The following is a 15,902-nucleotide window of genomic DNA, read 5'->3' as shown; positions in this document are numbered from 1 at the left end:
GGCTTCTTTGGACCTAACAAAGGGAAAAGTAGATTATTAGACAATTTATTAAATACACTGCTGTGCAGCCCCAGCTGACGGCCAGAGGACAGAACTCAGCGCGTTACTGAGAGGATAGGGAAGGCTTTTATAGCAGTTGAGTGAGAGCATAGTCTTATGCCAGGACCATTTGTATGGGGCCTATATTTGCGGGGAGAGGCTGGATTTTCTAGCCCACATTTCGTCTGTTTACACTGGTCACTTAGGGCCAGGTGCCATGTGTCATTCATTGGAAGGTCAGTTGTAAATGTTTGTAAGAGACACTGTTGTGGGGTATTCACCAGAGAAGACTGCTCAAACATGAGTTTAAGCTAATAGAGTCTTTATTAGTCAGCCAGTGACTATACTAGGTATTTGGGGTCCCAGTATAGTCCTGAGCCTTTCTCAGGGTGAGCTTTTATGTATAAAAACCATGTCCTGTGTTGATATACTTCAGTTAACAAAACAGTTAGCCAAAAAGCAAGGGTAGTACATTTAGAGACTCTCCCATAACTATGGGCTTTGGTGGTACTTTGTCCATGCTGAGTTTTACAGCCCGAATGGTACTTACATCATGGACTCAGTTGTGTGAAGGTCTGGGGACCAACAAAAGTCTGGGGCCCTGTTACAACATCATGAATCACGCAGTCAAACTGAGCAGTACATCTTTTTATTTTTATTTTTATTTTTTTCAGACAAGGTCTAACTATGGAGCTCTAGATGTCCCAGAGTTACCTAGGTAGAACAAACAGGTTGGCCTTGAACTCACAGAGCTCAGGACTGTCCCAAGTCCTCACATGTGCATGGGACAAAGGCCTGCACCACCACATATAAGGGTCTAATTTTTAATGTGTGGGAATTTTTGCTATTATTTGAGCCAGTTTTTCACTATAAATTCCATTGTGGAATAATTGCCTGAATGGAATGGAATGGAAAAACTGCCATTGCTTTTTTGTGTGTTTTTATGTTATTGGTTGACTATGGCAGTGAGAACACCTTGAGAACCTCTGTCATTCCAAATTCTGAGGTGAGAAAATACCAATGTAATAAGAAATATGTTAGCAAAGAAAAATGAAAGAATAGACTCAGTTTGACCTTGAAACATCGTGTGATGGCTACTCTTGGTTGTCAACTTGACTACATCTACTCTGGATCTTTTGGGTAGAAAAGCACACCCATAATCTAGTTCTTTTTTCCTTCTTGCTTTGTTTTTTGAGCTGAGAAAAGACATGCCTTTAATCCAGATCTTGAGGCAGGCTGACGTGTCTTTAATCCAGATCTTTAGCCCAGATCTAATCTGGCTGCATTTCTGCTGGAAGTCTATATAAGGACATGGAAGAAGGAGGCTTTTGCTGTTTGCCTGCTTGCTCTCGACTTGCTAGCAAGTCCATTCCTTCACCGGCGTTGGAGCCTACTTCATGATTCCAACATCTACTGAAGACCAACTGAGACATTCAGCCTGTGGACTGAGCAACTACTGGATTCTTGGACTTTCTGTTCATAGCTGACCATTGTTGGGTTAGCTAGACCACAGCCCGTAAATCATTGTAACAAATCCCCTAACACACACATACATATACATGTATATACACACATATACACATACATATACATATAGGCATGTGTGTGTTCTGTTATACTAAAGAACCCTGATTAACACACAGCAAGAGGGAGCAGACTTTCATTAGTCTGAGAAACAGAGGCCTCCAAACCTGAACATACCATTCGGGGTTGAGAATCAATTTTTGCAGTGGAGAGCAGGGAGGGGGAGGTCCTGGCTTCAGCAGGCCCAGAACCTGGTTTTCTGGACAAACTGGTTTTCTTTTTCTTTACTTCTCTCTTCTCCTCTCCCCTCCCCCCAACTCCTCCCCCTCCTCTCCCCTCCCCTCCTCTCCTCTGCCTGCCTGCCTGCCTGTCCTGTCTTTTTTTCCCCTGTAAATTGCAGGGTGAAAGGTAAACCAGATTGCCTGTTTTTGTAAATTCTGTGGGTAGGTTTCCTGAAGTCTTGGGCAGGTTGGTGGTGGGTTAATGGGCTGTGGGGCGATGGGGACAGGGGATTTCCTTTAATGAGGCCCCCCAGCCAAATACAGCGGGACCAGTCTGTTCAAGGCAGCTCTTTTTCGTTGTCTCCGTGGCAACTGAGTCTGGAATTCTCTGAACTCTTGCTGTCAGCCCACAGAGGCGGAAGAAATAGGAATTGTTATTAGCAAGTGGAGGCCAGGACAAATTACGTTTAAATGCACTTTCCCCCACATGGAGACAGAAAGCTATAGCCTAGAGCGCGTAATTTCCTCGCTTCTTCGCCTAGGAAAACTTGTGTCTCCTGTCGCTAGAGCGCCAGGACCTGAGCCAAGGGTTTGCTGGCCTATCAGGATAAACGTTATTACTTTAGTGCCTGACTTGTCCAATGAGGAGTATGCTTCTTAGGTGAGGGAATTTGCCTGACCTAGGTCTGTTTTCTTAACCCCCAACATTAGGCATGTTTGTCTTCTCAGGAAGTGTGTCCTAAATCCCCGGCCTAGAAATCAAAGTCGCCTTCACTGACAGCAGGAGCGGGGGGACACCGGGACACTCCGTGACTGGAAATGGTACGTTCGGCCGGCATCGTGCATGTGGGGAGGGGGATGCTGCGTTTGGAGGCTGCCGTGGGAACCGGCCTTCGGAGGCAGCTGAGTCTCCTCTGGCTCCGGGTCCGATTGGATGTTGCTGGGTCAGCCGGCAGAGCCGCGCGGTCCAGTCCGTGGCTGAGCGCTCGCTGCTGCGGTGTGTGGGGTCAGTGGGACGCCCGCAGCCCGCGTCCCTGCGGTCTGGGCGGTGTCGCCAGAAGGTCGTGGGGAACCAGCCCTAGGAGTTGGGCAGGGGCTCATGTGCGGGGTGGGGTGGGGTGGTGGAGGCGGAGCTGCGTGGATGGTAAGGGTTAGGGCACTGGTTCTATAACTGCCCCGTCCTTCCCCTAAAATCTCGTCACACCCCAGTATATTGTATCAGCAGGAGAAAAGGAATGGTCAAGCGAGGGCTGAGCAAATTCCTTATGGCTCGGGGCTATTGCCCTGCACAGCCCGACACAATTCCTCATGACCCGAGGCTTTTACCCACCCAAGGAGCAACCGCACTTCAGGTGGGGAAAACCAAGCCGTTGTGGACACTTACTTGCTTTCCCTCTGTCATAACTAGATGCAGGATGGCTTAGAGTCAAAGCACTAGTCTTGGGGTTTTTTTTGGTTTTGTTTTGTTTGTTTGATTTTTGGTTGGTTTTTGAGACAGGGTTTTTCAGTGTAGCCCTGGCTGTCCCGGAACCCGTGTTGTACACAAGGCTGGCCTAAGACTCAGAAATCTGCCTGCCTCTGCTCCCCATGCTGGGATTAAAGGGGTGCACCACCACACCCTGCTCCTGGGCTCTAGTCTTGAAGAGTTCCTCACCCCACTGCTCTTTCATACTGCCTGTTCTTAGGTTAGGTCTGGGGACACTGAATATTCCTGTCCTCACCCTAAACCTTTTTGAGCAGGTAACTTCCCTCACTCCTCGGGAACTGAAGGCTGTTTCTCCCTTCAGGGCTTCAACATGGCTGCCTGTGGCTTGATGCTCTAACTGTCCAAAGAAGCTCTCCTCAGCTCCCTTTCTGTTTATCCTGTAACTGTTCCTTTGTGTTCTTGAGCTTGGCGTTCCCAACCTGTGCCCCAAGTCACACCCAGCCACCTGTTCTCAATAAGCCAGTAAAAAGAGCCAAGTTATTAGTGAAAAGCAGAGAAAGACACGTCAGTGTATGTGGATGAAATGGTCGCAGTCAAGAAGCCAGAACAGCTGCTCTGTAGGTGAGAGAGGAAAATGTTTATTACAAACTGCCCAGGCTGTCTCTCAGGAAAGCGAAGAGCCTAAGGGAGATAATGTTCCAAGGTTTTAAGGGAAGAGGTGCCTGGGAGAAGAGGAGCCTCTGAGCTGGGACAGAGGGCTTTGAAGTACATAACTTGTGAGTAAGAATAGAAGGAGCCTAGAGCTTAGCATAGACCTTGGTATGGTAATAGCCACCAAAGGCATGTGTTAATAGAAGACCCATAGGATCCTGATGCCAGCAATAATGAGGATTTCAAGTTTTAGTGGGTATGAACTATTTATCAAGTTCCTGAGGGAATATTGACTTTTGTCTAAATGCCAAATTTTGGGAAAGTGAATGTCTTGGGATCAGTCAATATGCACAATGGAAAGAGGGACAGAGAGATCTAGAGAGGCCTCCTAAGAACCAGGATGAAAGATGTGCACTACCACTCCTGCCCTTTATCCCGGTTTGAATCACCAACACTATCCAGCAGATCACACAGTGATAGACAGCCCAGGTTACAGAATGGGTAAGAAATGGTTGAAGAGGCTGCAGAGATCACAGGCTGTCCTGAAGTCACAGGCAGAGAGAGAGCTGAGGCGGGGCTAAGGGGAAGTCTGTAGGGACCAGACCAGAAGTGCAGGGGTGGAGATGCCGAATGCACCTGCCCTGGGAGGGCAGGCTGTCGGATGGTGAGTCTGAAGTGGGCTGAGTGTTTGGCCATGAAGAAACTGCTGGAGCAAGGTTGAGGTGGGGGACATGTTAGCAGGCTGGTGAGAAGTTTCCGGCTTTTGACAGCTGACCCTATCATGACTCATGCTTGCCACACTTTGGTCTTTTACAGTCTCAGGAAGGGGGTTCCATCTGTTGTGGATCAAAAGCTCCTGTGTCTGGCATTTCTGTTATGATTTGTTATATTTTCAGGTGTTGTTACTTATTGATATGGTTAATGTGTCTTCGTGTGCTGGCAGGTGGTGGGTGTTTACTTAGGTAAACAAGCTGTTCTTCTGTAAACAGTCCCCCTTTCCAGGCCCTGATGCTCTGCTTGTAACAAATCAGGTCAAGAGCGCAGGCTAGGCTCGGTCACAACGGTGATATTCTGCACAACAGTAACCAAGAGCAGTCCCACCGCTTTCCCCTCTTGGTGCCTAGGAAAGTCACAGATTCAAGAATGCTTCCTCTAAATTCTGTGATTCTTAGGACTAAAAATACATCTCTAATTTTCCAAGTGTTTCTGATATGGCCAAACACACTGAAAAGGGCTGGGTGAGTGGACTTGGCCTCTGTCATAATTGTCACTGTCCTTTTTTGTTTGTTTTTTTTGCTTTTTAGAACCAGGATTTCTCTATGTTAAACAGCCCTGGCTGTCTGGGAACTCCCTTTGTAGACTAGGCTCGCCTCAATCTCACAGAGATCCACCTGCCTCTGCTGGGATTAAAGGTGTGCACCACTACACTTGGCTGTATTTTTTTAATGTTGTTTAAAAAGCCAATTTGTGATAGAGCCAGGCCATACCTGTATGTGAAAGGGGTGTTGCTGTAAGGAGTCGGCTCCTAGTGGTAGATCTGCACGCTTCTCTAGAGGTTAGGTGAAGAAGGCTGTTCTCTCTTAGGGAGGAGGAAACGGAGCTAAATATGGGTAAACAGAAGGAAAGAGAAGGTGGAGATCTGGTGTCATGGAGGGTGTCATAGTCAGCTGCTAAATCAGAAAGCGGTTTTCTCTGAGACCATCCTGTCCTTGGGGTTTCAATGTGGAATGGGCAACTTTAGGATCAGGTTGGTGTTGGTCAGCAATAACTGGCCTAGAGCGTAAAGAGGACAAAAAAGAAATCTGTTTAGTTAAGTATTATCTGTCTTCTGATCAGTTTAGGTATTTATTGTTGAAGCTAAAAGTTTGAATTTGCAAAGCCCTGTTGAGTGAAAACAATGTTTTATTAGGAAGGATGTTCGCAGTACATGTCCCACGTTAGAAGCACAATGAATCTGAATCAGCAAATAATAATACATGGAGTTGTCACCTGGAGGGGATGTAAGGATTTGAACCTGCATCCTCTAGAAGATCAGCAATCCCTCTTAACTATTGATTAAGAACAGTGATTTCTGTCTTTGTTTAGGATGCAAAGCCATCTTTTTCCCAAGAACATTGAGGGACAAACAAGCACATGCCTCCGTTTCTCTTTCCCTGGTGGTTTCTGAGTTAGCAGATAATTTCAGGGAAGTAACTTATTATCCAGTTTTAGAGATATCTTTGTTCTTGTGTCTATGATCACTTCCCTTGATCCTTTTGGAATATCCTTTCTTTCTTTTCTTCTAACGATTTTTTTGATTTAAGGCTGAGTGTGGGTGACCAGAGAGGCAAGAGGCACCTTATCCCTCTGGAACTGGAGTTACAGACAGTTGTGAGCTGCCTAATACGGGTGCAGGAATTGATCTCAAGTCCTTTGGTAGAACAACAAGGGTTCTTATCCACTGGACTCCCTCTCCAGCTATTTATCTTCTTTTATACCTGTAAAACAAAAAAAAATTTAAGTGTTTTGTTTATGGGTGTTTTACCTGCGTGAATGTCTTTGCTCCATATGTGTGCAGTCCCAGTGGAACCAGAAGAGGACATTGAAACTGGAGTTAGATGCCATAAGTGCTAGGAAAGGGTCCAGATCCGCTGGAAGAGTAGCCCATGCTCTTAACCACTGAGCTCCCTTACCAGCCCCTTGCAGCTTTTCTGAATTGAAAGAATTTTATATTCTTTTTAAAAAACATAATCGTGGTTATATTCAGCTCCTCCTGGTGTAGCTTTCTCTTAGCACTGATACCATAACCATCTATGAATACTGACCCTGAGAAATTAGGGAATGTAGCGGTAACGCCGGCGTTACCGATACCGTTCACCATGTCCAATCGAGGGGCTGCGGATTAGAAAATAAGAGACAAGAGACAGCGAGTCATTTGCCACAGCTGAATGTCGAATGCCAAATGCCATTTATTGAAAGAGGGAGGAAACCTTAAATACAGGCTTACAGCACAATGGAGGATCCCCGGAGGGCAGAAGTTCGCTGGAGAATGTTCTACATTCTTGCATCAAGCTGTTTACACCAAATGCAGGATACAGGAACAAAGAACCTCCAGTGATCTCTCTAGTGATCCTTAGGTGAGAAGGAAACCAGCAGGGAATCTGAATAGGGAGGACATCTGGTCAAGGTCAGCAAGCAAGGCAGCAGCCACTCACAGTCGGAGGCCGGGGCCCACAGGTCCCCCCTTTTTACTAAAAAAAAAATGAGCTTTGACTTAGGTTGCATGGGACGTCAACAGGTCACCTTACCCGTCATGGAGACACCTGCCCAGGCCACACAAAGTGCTCTGTCTTAGGTTGATGACCGCCCCCCAAGCATTACCCGTCTCTGAATACTCATTGTCATACAGACTCAACCACATGAGCTGTAGAGTAACTGCTGCCAAAGATCTCAAAGTGGCACTGGGCTTGCAATCTGTGCGACACAGAAAAGACCAACAGAAGTCCTAACCCACCCCTAGCCAGGAGGCTAAAGGCAATTGAGCCATTCCCTTAAATGAGCCTTACTGCAAATTGGAGTCTTGTAGGGTGGTATCCCATAAGCAAATGGAACTTGAGTATTAGTAATTTTTACAACTTTTAAAGCCAATTTAAATGTATAATAGTGGAATTAAATTTATCATGCCCAATAAGATGAAAGATTAACTGTGGTAGCGACTTTTGCTGCTAGGGTCTCCATTGTGCTAGCTGTAGTAACCAATGAAATCGCAATCCCAGAAGCAATAGCAGCAGTGGCCACCACTGTTACAACAGCAACAATGGCAGCAGCGATGTTAGAGTCTCTTCTGGAGCATGTGAGCATCATCTGTGTCTAACTGCCACGGTCCACTGGCATGGACACAGCTCCAGGAACACAAACCACCAAGGCCCATTTTTCTTGATCCCAGCACTACTTAGGCTGGCAGGTCTGCAAAAGAACAACTGAGAACCATAAAGAAAACAAAAACAGCAAACAAGGAGCAGAACTAATGGTCTCATTAATGGCTACATTCAGGCTCACAAATTTTAAGGTATCTTCAAAAAGGCTATATGAATTTCAGGAGGCCAATAAATGTTGCACAGAGCTATTCCTGAAAAGTAGGTACTATACCAGCTTGAAGAGGGTTGCAAAATGTGAAAAGGCTTAGCTGGCTTGCTACTGTTAACAAATGAAGGTCATTGACCTTCAGAGTTATCCTTAATCTCCAAGGTGTGATACATTCTCAACATTTTTGAAAAAAGTTACCATACATTACCTTCTGAAGAATCCAACCACATGGCTACAGTTCCTAAGCTTACGTTAATGTTTGCCAAGGCTGGCCATATTGGGCTCTCAATCCCCGTTAGCATCAGAAGGGAAGAGTTTTTTACAAAGGCCCAATAGGTCTCTGCCATGTTGGGATTCAGCAGCAGCCACAGGGTGCACACAGTGTTCAGGAACCCAAAGAGGAACTTCATTGTCCTGCAGAAAGACACAAACAGATCCCCGGGCCCACACCAACACCGGATCGGGTCCCCTCCAAGTGCCAGTAGAAAGATCGTCCATCGCACCAGAGGATGATTTGCAACAGGAGCCCTCCAGTGCTTATCTGCAGCGGATACTCCAGCAGAATCCACCGATAAAAAATTTAAAATATATAAAACAAGGGAAAGAATAGAATGTGGAGAGGAGAGATGAGCCTCTAGCTCCCCTCTTTCTAATTTAGCAATATATGTTTTTAAGGTATGATGGCAGCGTTCTACTATAGCCTGTCCTTGAGGATTATAAGGAATATCAGTTTTATTAACAATAGAAAAGTCTTGGCAGAATTTTGAAAATCCTGTACTGTTGTAGGTGGGACCATTATCAGTCTTGATGCATTTTGGCAAGGGAAAGTCATCTAATTATAATAAATTTAATTGTATATATCCACCTTTTATTTCCTTGTAGTTTCTGTTTTGTTTTGATTTTTTACAAGATGAGGTTTTTCTGTATTAGCAGCCTTGAGTGTCTTGGAACTCACTTTGTAGACCAAGCTGGCCTCAAACTCACAGAGATCCAACTGCCTCTGCCTCCCAGATGCTGGAAATAAAGATATGAGCCACCATTGCCTGACTATTTTACTTTAATATGTGTTTTAGAAATTTTAGAGATGACATGTTGGTGAATTAGAAGTTTGTCTAAGAACATGTACCATCTTTCCATTGTTTTATTACCCATCGAATTTCTCAAATAAAAATAGTGTAATGGGCCAGTGAGATGGCTCAGTTGGTTGGCAAATTGCACACCTGAGAAAATGGGAATCTTAGTTGAAGAATTGGTTCCACCAAATTGGCCTGTGTGCATGCCTTTAGGGCATTTCCTTGCTTGTTAATTAACGTGGGAGGGCCTACTCCAATATGGGTGTTGCCATTCCAGGTTATGTGGGCCTGGGCTTGTACAGTGCTCATCTCTGCTCTCTGCCTCAGTTCTTGCCTGCATGTTTTTTCTTTGAGTCTCCTGCTTTGACTTCCCCAATGATTGACTGTGACCTGTAATCCATAGGAACACTTTCTGCTCAAGTTGCATTTGGTCACGGTGATACAGAAACAGAAAGTAAAATAAGACACCAATAAAATGAATTGCTTGTCATGAGTCCTGTTTGATGTTTGACTAAGGACCGGACCAAAGAATCCAGTTATAAACCTTGTAATACTGGCCTTTAGTGCAGTCACAGAACATCTATTCAGGCTCCTAACAATTTATAAGAAGTATTAAGTAGAGGCCTGCTGAGATGGCTCAGCAGGTAAAGGCACTTGCTATGTAACCTTCATGGTCTGAAGTCAGTCTCTAGAACCCTTGCTAAGTTAGAAAGAAAGGACCAACTCCCACAAGCTGTTGCTGATTTTCACTAGAGCACTGTGGCATCCTCACATTCTCCACATACAGTACACACTAAAACAAGGTTTTAGAAAGGTGTACAAATACTGTCTGCCAAACCAGATGATACAGAATCATCATCTAGAGAATATGCTGGGTTCTAACCAGATAGCATCCCTCTGACGACAATGTGAAATTGTTGCTAGGATTCTTAGGGAGAAGAAGGAGTTGTTTTTAATTTGGAGTACAGTTGCCATCTACTATTTGAAAAATCTCCCTCATTCTTCACAGCTATGGGGGAAGGAATCAATCTAGATCTCACTTCCCAGTCACCTAGAGAACTGTTTTGTCCAGCATTTCTAAGTTCACACATTCTTTTTGTTGTTGTTGTTTCAGACATGGTTTCTCTCTGTAGCTCTGGCTGTCCTGGAACTCCCTCTGTAGATCAAGCTGGCATCAAACTCAGAGATCTTCCTGCCTCTGCCTCCCAAGTGCTGGGATTATAGGCGTGCACCACTACCACCCAGCAGCACACATGTTCTAAGGACTGCTGATAGTGACTCCCTGGAGAGTATTAGACAATCAGAATTTGTGATGAAAGTTGTTAGAAAGATGCAGTACAGAAAGAGAAACTCCCACAGTTGTGTGCACAAGAGCTCATGCTATCTTCATGTTTCCTTCCCAGAAAGCTTCAGTTTACTTTTAGCATTTGTGTTTGGGGGAATCTTAGTCTGTATGAGCAGTAGAGTGTGATGACCAAGACAACTTGTGGAACATAGTGTCATGTCAACTTCTCATTAAATCTATGTACATCTCCAGTACCATGAGGCTCACTTTCCTGGAAATGTATGTGTGTGCTTTTAGGAGTCAGTGAACTTTGAGGATGTGGCTGTGAGGTTCACCAAGGAGGAGTGGGCTCTGCTGGATCCATCCCAGAAGAAGCTGTACAAAGATGTGATGCAGGAAACCTTGAGGAACCTGGCTGCTATAGGTACACTTGAGCATTGCCTTTGCTAGCCCATCATAGGACAGTGTTTCTAGCTTATCAGTGTTGATGTATGGATTGGAATATGGGAACGGAAAGGGGGATGGTGATGTGTCAGATCTCTTATACCTTCACTTTAGCTGTTATCTATTTTTTCTGTTATTAATAATTCTTAACTATTTCTCTGATTCTACATTTTAGGAAACAAGTTGGAAAACCAGAAGTTTGTAAATGAGTATGAAAATCTCTGCAGAAAATTAAGGTAATTTGTTTCCCAAAGCTACATTCTATAGTGCTGTTGTACAAGGACATTTTACAAAGAAGTAAAAGAGGTATTTAATATCCAGCATCAAACCAATTTCATCTCAGAGAAATTTCTCCTAGAATTTCTGTCTTAAACATCAGCACTAGAAGATGTCAAATACAGCGATCTTGAGGACAGCTAGAATATGAAGATGTCACATGTGATGTGTTATCGTAGTTCATATATATACAAACTTTAAGCCATACAGAGTGTCTTAGTTTGGCTTTGTATTGCTGGGATGAAGTCCATGAGCCAAAGCAACTTGGAGTGGAAAGGGTTAATTTCACCTTGCAGTTTGCAGTCCCTGATCAAGGGAAGTCAGGGCATGAACTCAAGCAGGAAGTTCTGGCATGACCTGAAGGCAGAGCCCATGGAGGATTGCTGCTTATTGTCTTGCTCCCCATGGCTTGCTCGGTTTGTTTTCTTATACACCTCGTGACCCCCTTCCTAGGAAAGGCACTGCCTACAGTGAACTAGACACTTTCACACTGATCACCAATCAAGAAAATGCTCCACAGGCTTGCTTATAGGCCAGGTCAATGGGGACATTTCCTCAACCAAAGTTCCCTAGGTTTTGTCAAGCTGACAAAACCTACCAGCAAAATTGCCCTCTTGTCTTCATTACACACAAACACCTCAATATTAAACCATAACCTGTCCTTTCTGTTTGTCCACAGGATGTCATGTTGATATTGATATCACAATTAACAGTCTTAAGTTTCAACAGTTTAAAAGTCCAAATTCCCCTTAAAACTCAGTGTTTCTTTTAAAAGTCAAAAGTTACCAAATGGTGGGTCTCGACAATATTTAAAAAAAAAAAAGCTATATGCTTTCTTACCCGAGGAGTGAAGAACCAGGGCATAGTCAAAATCAAAGCCACTCAAAACCAACTTCCAGCAGTATACATATTTGTGTGTCACGTTTGGAATTGAAACACCATCTCTTGGGTTCCCAAATTCTTTAGAGCTCCACTTCCCCAACTCCCCCACTGGCCGCACACACAGGTAGTCTTCCAGGCTCATGCCAGTTCCACATCATCATGCACTGTCCTGAGGGGTTGTCCCACCCTACTGGTATTGCCAACATGCTGTGGTGTCCACTGTAACTGAGGTGCCGCCTTCTCCTGTATAGACAGAGCAAAGGGTTTATTTGGCTTACATGTCCTGATCACAGTTCACCATTAAGGGAAATCAAGGCAGGAACTCAAGGCAGGGCAAGGGCCTAGAGATAAGGACTGAGACAGAGACCCATGGAAGAAAGTCCTTACTGACTTGTTCTCCACGGCTTGCTCAGACTATTTTTTTATATAATTAGGACCAGCCGTTGCCAGAGGTGAGGGTGGGACGATACCATGCCCAGTTGGCTAGTCTCTCCTACACTGATGAATGATCACAAAAATGCCCTCATAGATTTGCCTAAAGACAATCTAAAGGAGACATTTTCTTAGCTGAGATTTCTCTTCCAGGATAATTCTACATTGTGTTGACAGAAAACTAACCAGAGCACACCTCATCATTTCAAATGTTATACAGGGGAACCAAAAGATTGCCTAACTGGTATTAGGGCTGACCATGCAATTATAACGGCCTGAGTTTAATTTCCAGAACCCACATGAAATGACACTTGCACTTCTAACAGAGACCCTGTTTCGTTGACATGGAAGGAAATAGTACTCCTGAAAGCTATCCTGAGCTCCTCTCATGTACCATAGCACACATGCACACCTATAAACACAGTAAATGGACACATTTTTGAAACTTAATGTTGTATTGGTTTATCTACCAGCCATAAGGACAAGTTGGAAATGACTTATTCTCAGCTTATTTTATGGACATGCAAGTATTTAAAACAAAAAAACCGAGATGATTTTGATTGATGCCATTCTACATCCAAAATGTACATAAGATTTGGATTGAAATTTGTGTTGAAATGATAGGTGAATATTAAATGTTCTCAAGGAGACAAATCCCACCATGCATAGATACCACTGTTTCTCTTTTTCTGTCCTCAAGTGATCTTGGAAAGCATTGCAGTCCAAACATGTTATAAACTTTTTCTCAGCATGAAACCAACATTTCTTTTGTTCAGTCATTAATAAACCAAGTCTTAGTCATGTACTCTTAATTTATTTTGCAGCAGCCAACTGGTAGAGATATTCTGTGAATATAAAAAAAGTCTTCAGTGTACAGAATTCTTCAGCTGTATTCCAGAGCCTTCTGTGAACCTGAAATCTTATCCAGGACTTTCCACATGTGAGAAGCATGTGTGTGGAGAAGGGAGCATTGGCCAGTCATCTCTAGGTGCATCCCTAAATCATCAGGTAGGACACAAACCTCATGAAGACCAGGAATATGGACAGAAGTTGTATAAACATAAGGAGTTTGGGGGCAGCTCCCGTTCTCCTCTGTCCCTTCGGACACATAAAAGTGCTCACACTGGAGAGGAACCTTCTAAAAATAAGGACTACAAAGAAGACCTTCCTTGTCTCCAATCTGGCCAAAAGAATGAAGAACATGACCATGGAAAAAAATCCTTCGTTTGCAAGCAATGTGGGAAAGGCTTCACTCACCCCAGTCCTTTACAAAGGCATGAAAAGAGTCACAGTGTTAAGAAGCCCTATGTGTGTGAACTATGTGGGAAAGGCTTTGCTCGGTTTGGTAACCTTTTAAGACATCAGACAACTGACACTGGCGAGAATCCTTTTCTGCCTAATCATAATGGGAGAACTTTGCCTCATTCTGCTTGTCTTCGAAGACGTATGGGAATTCACAGTGTTAAGAAGCCCTATGTGTGTGAGCAGTGTGGGAAAACTTTCCTCGATTCTACTTACTTTCGAATACATAGAAGGATTCACACTGGTGTGAAACCATATGTGTGTAAGCAATGTGGGAAAGCCTTCACTGCTTCTCGTTACCTTAAATCACATGAACTAACTCACACTCGGGAAAAATCTTATGTATGTAAGCAGTGTGGGAATTCCTTCACATTTTGGTACCAATTTCAAAAGCATAAAGTAATTCACAGTGGTGTGAATCCCTATGTTTGTAAACAATGTGGGAAAGGCTTTACTTATTCCAGTTCCCTAAAAACACATGAAAGAATTCACACTGGTCAGAAGCCCTATGTGTGTAAGCACTGTGGGAAAACTTTTGGTAGTTCTGGTAACCTTAAAAGACATGGAAGTACTCACACTGGAGAGAGACTCTATGTGTGCAAGCAATGTGGGAAATCTTTCAATAATCACAGTTCCTTTCAATTCCATAAAAGAATGCATGCTGGAGCAAACCCCTACAAGTGTAAGCAGTGTGGAAAGGATTTAGCTTCTTCTTCCTCCCTTCAGAGCCATGAAAGGAATCATTCTGGAGAGAAGCCCTATGTGTGTTTGCAATGTGGGAAAGCTTTCAGTTCTGACAGTTCTCTTCGAAAACATAAAATAATGCATAGTGAAGAAAAACCCTATGTATGCAAGCAATGTGGGAAAGCTTTTCGTCGCTTTTTTGAGGTTCGAGTACATGAACGAATCCATAGCAGCGAGAGACCCTATCAATGTAAGACATGTGGGAGAGGCTTTTCGAGTTCAACTCATTTGCGAAGACATGCACTAATTCATAGTAAAACAAATAAGGATGTTTGTAAATAACGTGAGAAAGTCTTGTCTTAGTTAGCTCTCACAGAAATCAAACAACATGGGAAAATGTCAAACAAGTTTCTAGAGAAGCAGTTCTTTTGAATCAATGTGGCTTTTAATACTAGAAAAGTTCCCTTCAACGACATGGAAGTAGACACACGGAGAATAGCGCTTTGGAGAAAATCTGCAGGGAATGTGATAAAGTCTTCTGCATTCTTTTCATTGTGGAGAAGATGCTAAATAGCTCACACTGGAGAGAAACCTTATGCACACAATGTAGAAAACATAAAAAGCCTTTGGTTTTTAGGGGCCCACAAAAGACATTGTGGTAGTCATTTTGGAGAGAAACCCTTCATGTATAATGTAGTGGTTTGAATAAGAATGCTCCAAACATGTTTATATATTTGAATGGTCAATTACCAGGGAGTGGAACTGTTGAAAGAATTACAAGATATGGCCTTGTTGGAGTAGATGTGAACTTTTTAGAGGCAGTGTGAAACTGGGAGTCAGCTTTGAGGTTTCAAAAGCCTGTGCCAGATCCAGTCACTCTTTCTCTGTCTGTGCCTATGGTTCAGGATGTAGCTCTCAGCTACTGCTCAAGCACCATAGTGCCAGCCATGATAATAATGGAATAAGTCTTTGAAACTGTAAGCCAGCCCCCAATTAAATGATTTGTCTTACGAGATTTGTCTTTGTCATGGTGTCTCCTGACAGCAATAGAACAGTGACTAAGACATACAGGGAATCTTGCAACTCTTTTTTTTTTTTTTTTTTTTTTTTTAAATATGGAACGCTTCACGAATTTGTGTGTCATCCTTACGCAGGGGCCATGCTAATCTTCTCTGTATCGTTCCAATTTTAGTATATGTGCTGCCGAAGTGAGCACGGAATCTTGCAACTCTTTCAGTCATCCTTTTGTAGAAATGGAAGAACTCACCGAGGGTAGCCTACAGTAAAGAATTTGTGAGGTCTCCGTTATCACTTTGGCAGCACTTAAAAGAGTGTATTCAGAAAACTCTTGGCACTAGAAAACTTGTGGGAATATTTACTGGTTCAACTCAAAATTTAAGAAACAGCAAGGTTTGGGAAATAAGTGTCATTAAAAGAGATACTTGACTTTAATGTGACAATCTCACCCACTGAGTCTGTGTGCTGTCTTGGGAGATCCGCCATGAGTATCACTTATTACTGGGTGTGGTGGCACGAGCATGTGATCCTACTTGGGAAGCTAGTAAGAATCCCAAGTTTCCAGAACCATCTGGACTATA

General features: G+C 43.6%; 1 protein-coding gene and 1 non-coding gene across 2 annotated transcripts; one reads left to right on the top strand and one right to left on the bottom strand.

The window, feature by feature from the left end:
* The first annotated feature begins 2,423 nt into the window (after positions 1-2,423).
* LOC114680849 (zinc finger protein 709-like) lies at positions 2,424-15,217 on the top strand. Its single transcript, XM_037197925.1, has 4 exons — positions 2,424-2,606; positions 10,582-10,708; positions 10,904-10,964; positions 13,143-15,217. The coding sequence occupies exons 1-4, from the start codon at positions 2,604-2,606 to the stop codon at positions 14,644-14,646; spliced, it is 1,695 nt and encodes a 564-aa protein (XP_037053820.1). The 5' UTR covers positions 2,424-2,603; the 3' UTR covers positions 14,647-15,217.
* Positions 15,218-15,413: 196 nt separating this feature from the next.
* On the bottom strand, positions 15,414-15,520 carry LOC114680882. The gene has a single exon (XR_003732830.1). It is a non-coding gene; the product is annotated as a U6 spliceosomal RNA (small nuclear RNA).
* Between the last annotated feature and the right edge of the window lie 382 nt (positions 15,521-15,902).

The sequence above is a fragment of the Peromyscus leucopus genome, chromosome 22 (assembly GCF_004664715.2).
Source record: "Peromyscus leucopus breed LL Stock chromosome 22, UCI_PerLeu_2.1, whole genome shotgun sequence".
In the NCBI taxonomy this organism is placed as follows: Eukaryota; Metazoa; Chordata; class Mammalia; order Rodentia; family Cricetidae; genus Peromyscus; species Peromyscus leucopus.
Note: the sequence above shows the minus strand (reverse complement) of the source record. Positions and strands in the feature narration are given on the sequence as shown.

What these genes read in the sequence shown, in the direction of transcription:
- LOC114680849 (XM_037197925.1), top strand. An exon ending in GAGGAACCTGGCTGCTATAG is followed by an intron (nt 10,709 to 10,903) that starts GTACACTTGAGC and finishes TCTACATTTTAG; the next exon opens with GAAACAAGTTGGAAAACCAG. An exon ending in AATCTCTGCAGAAAATTAAG is followed by an intron (nt 10,965 to 13,142) that starts GTAATTTGTTTC and finishes TTTATTTTGCAG; the next exon opens with CAGCCAACTGGTAGAGATAT.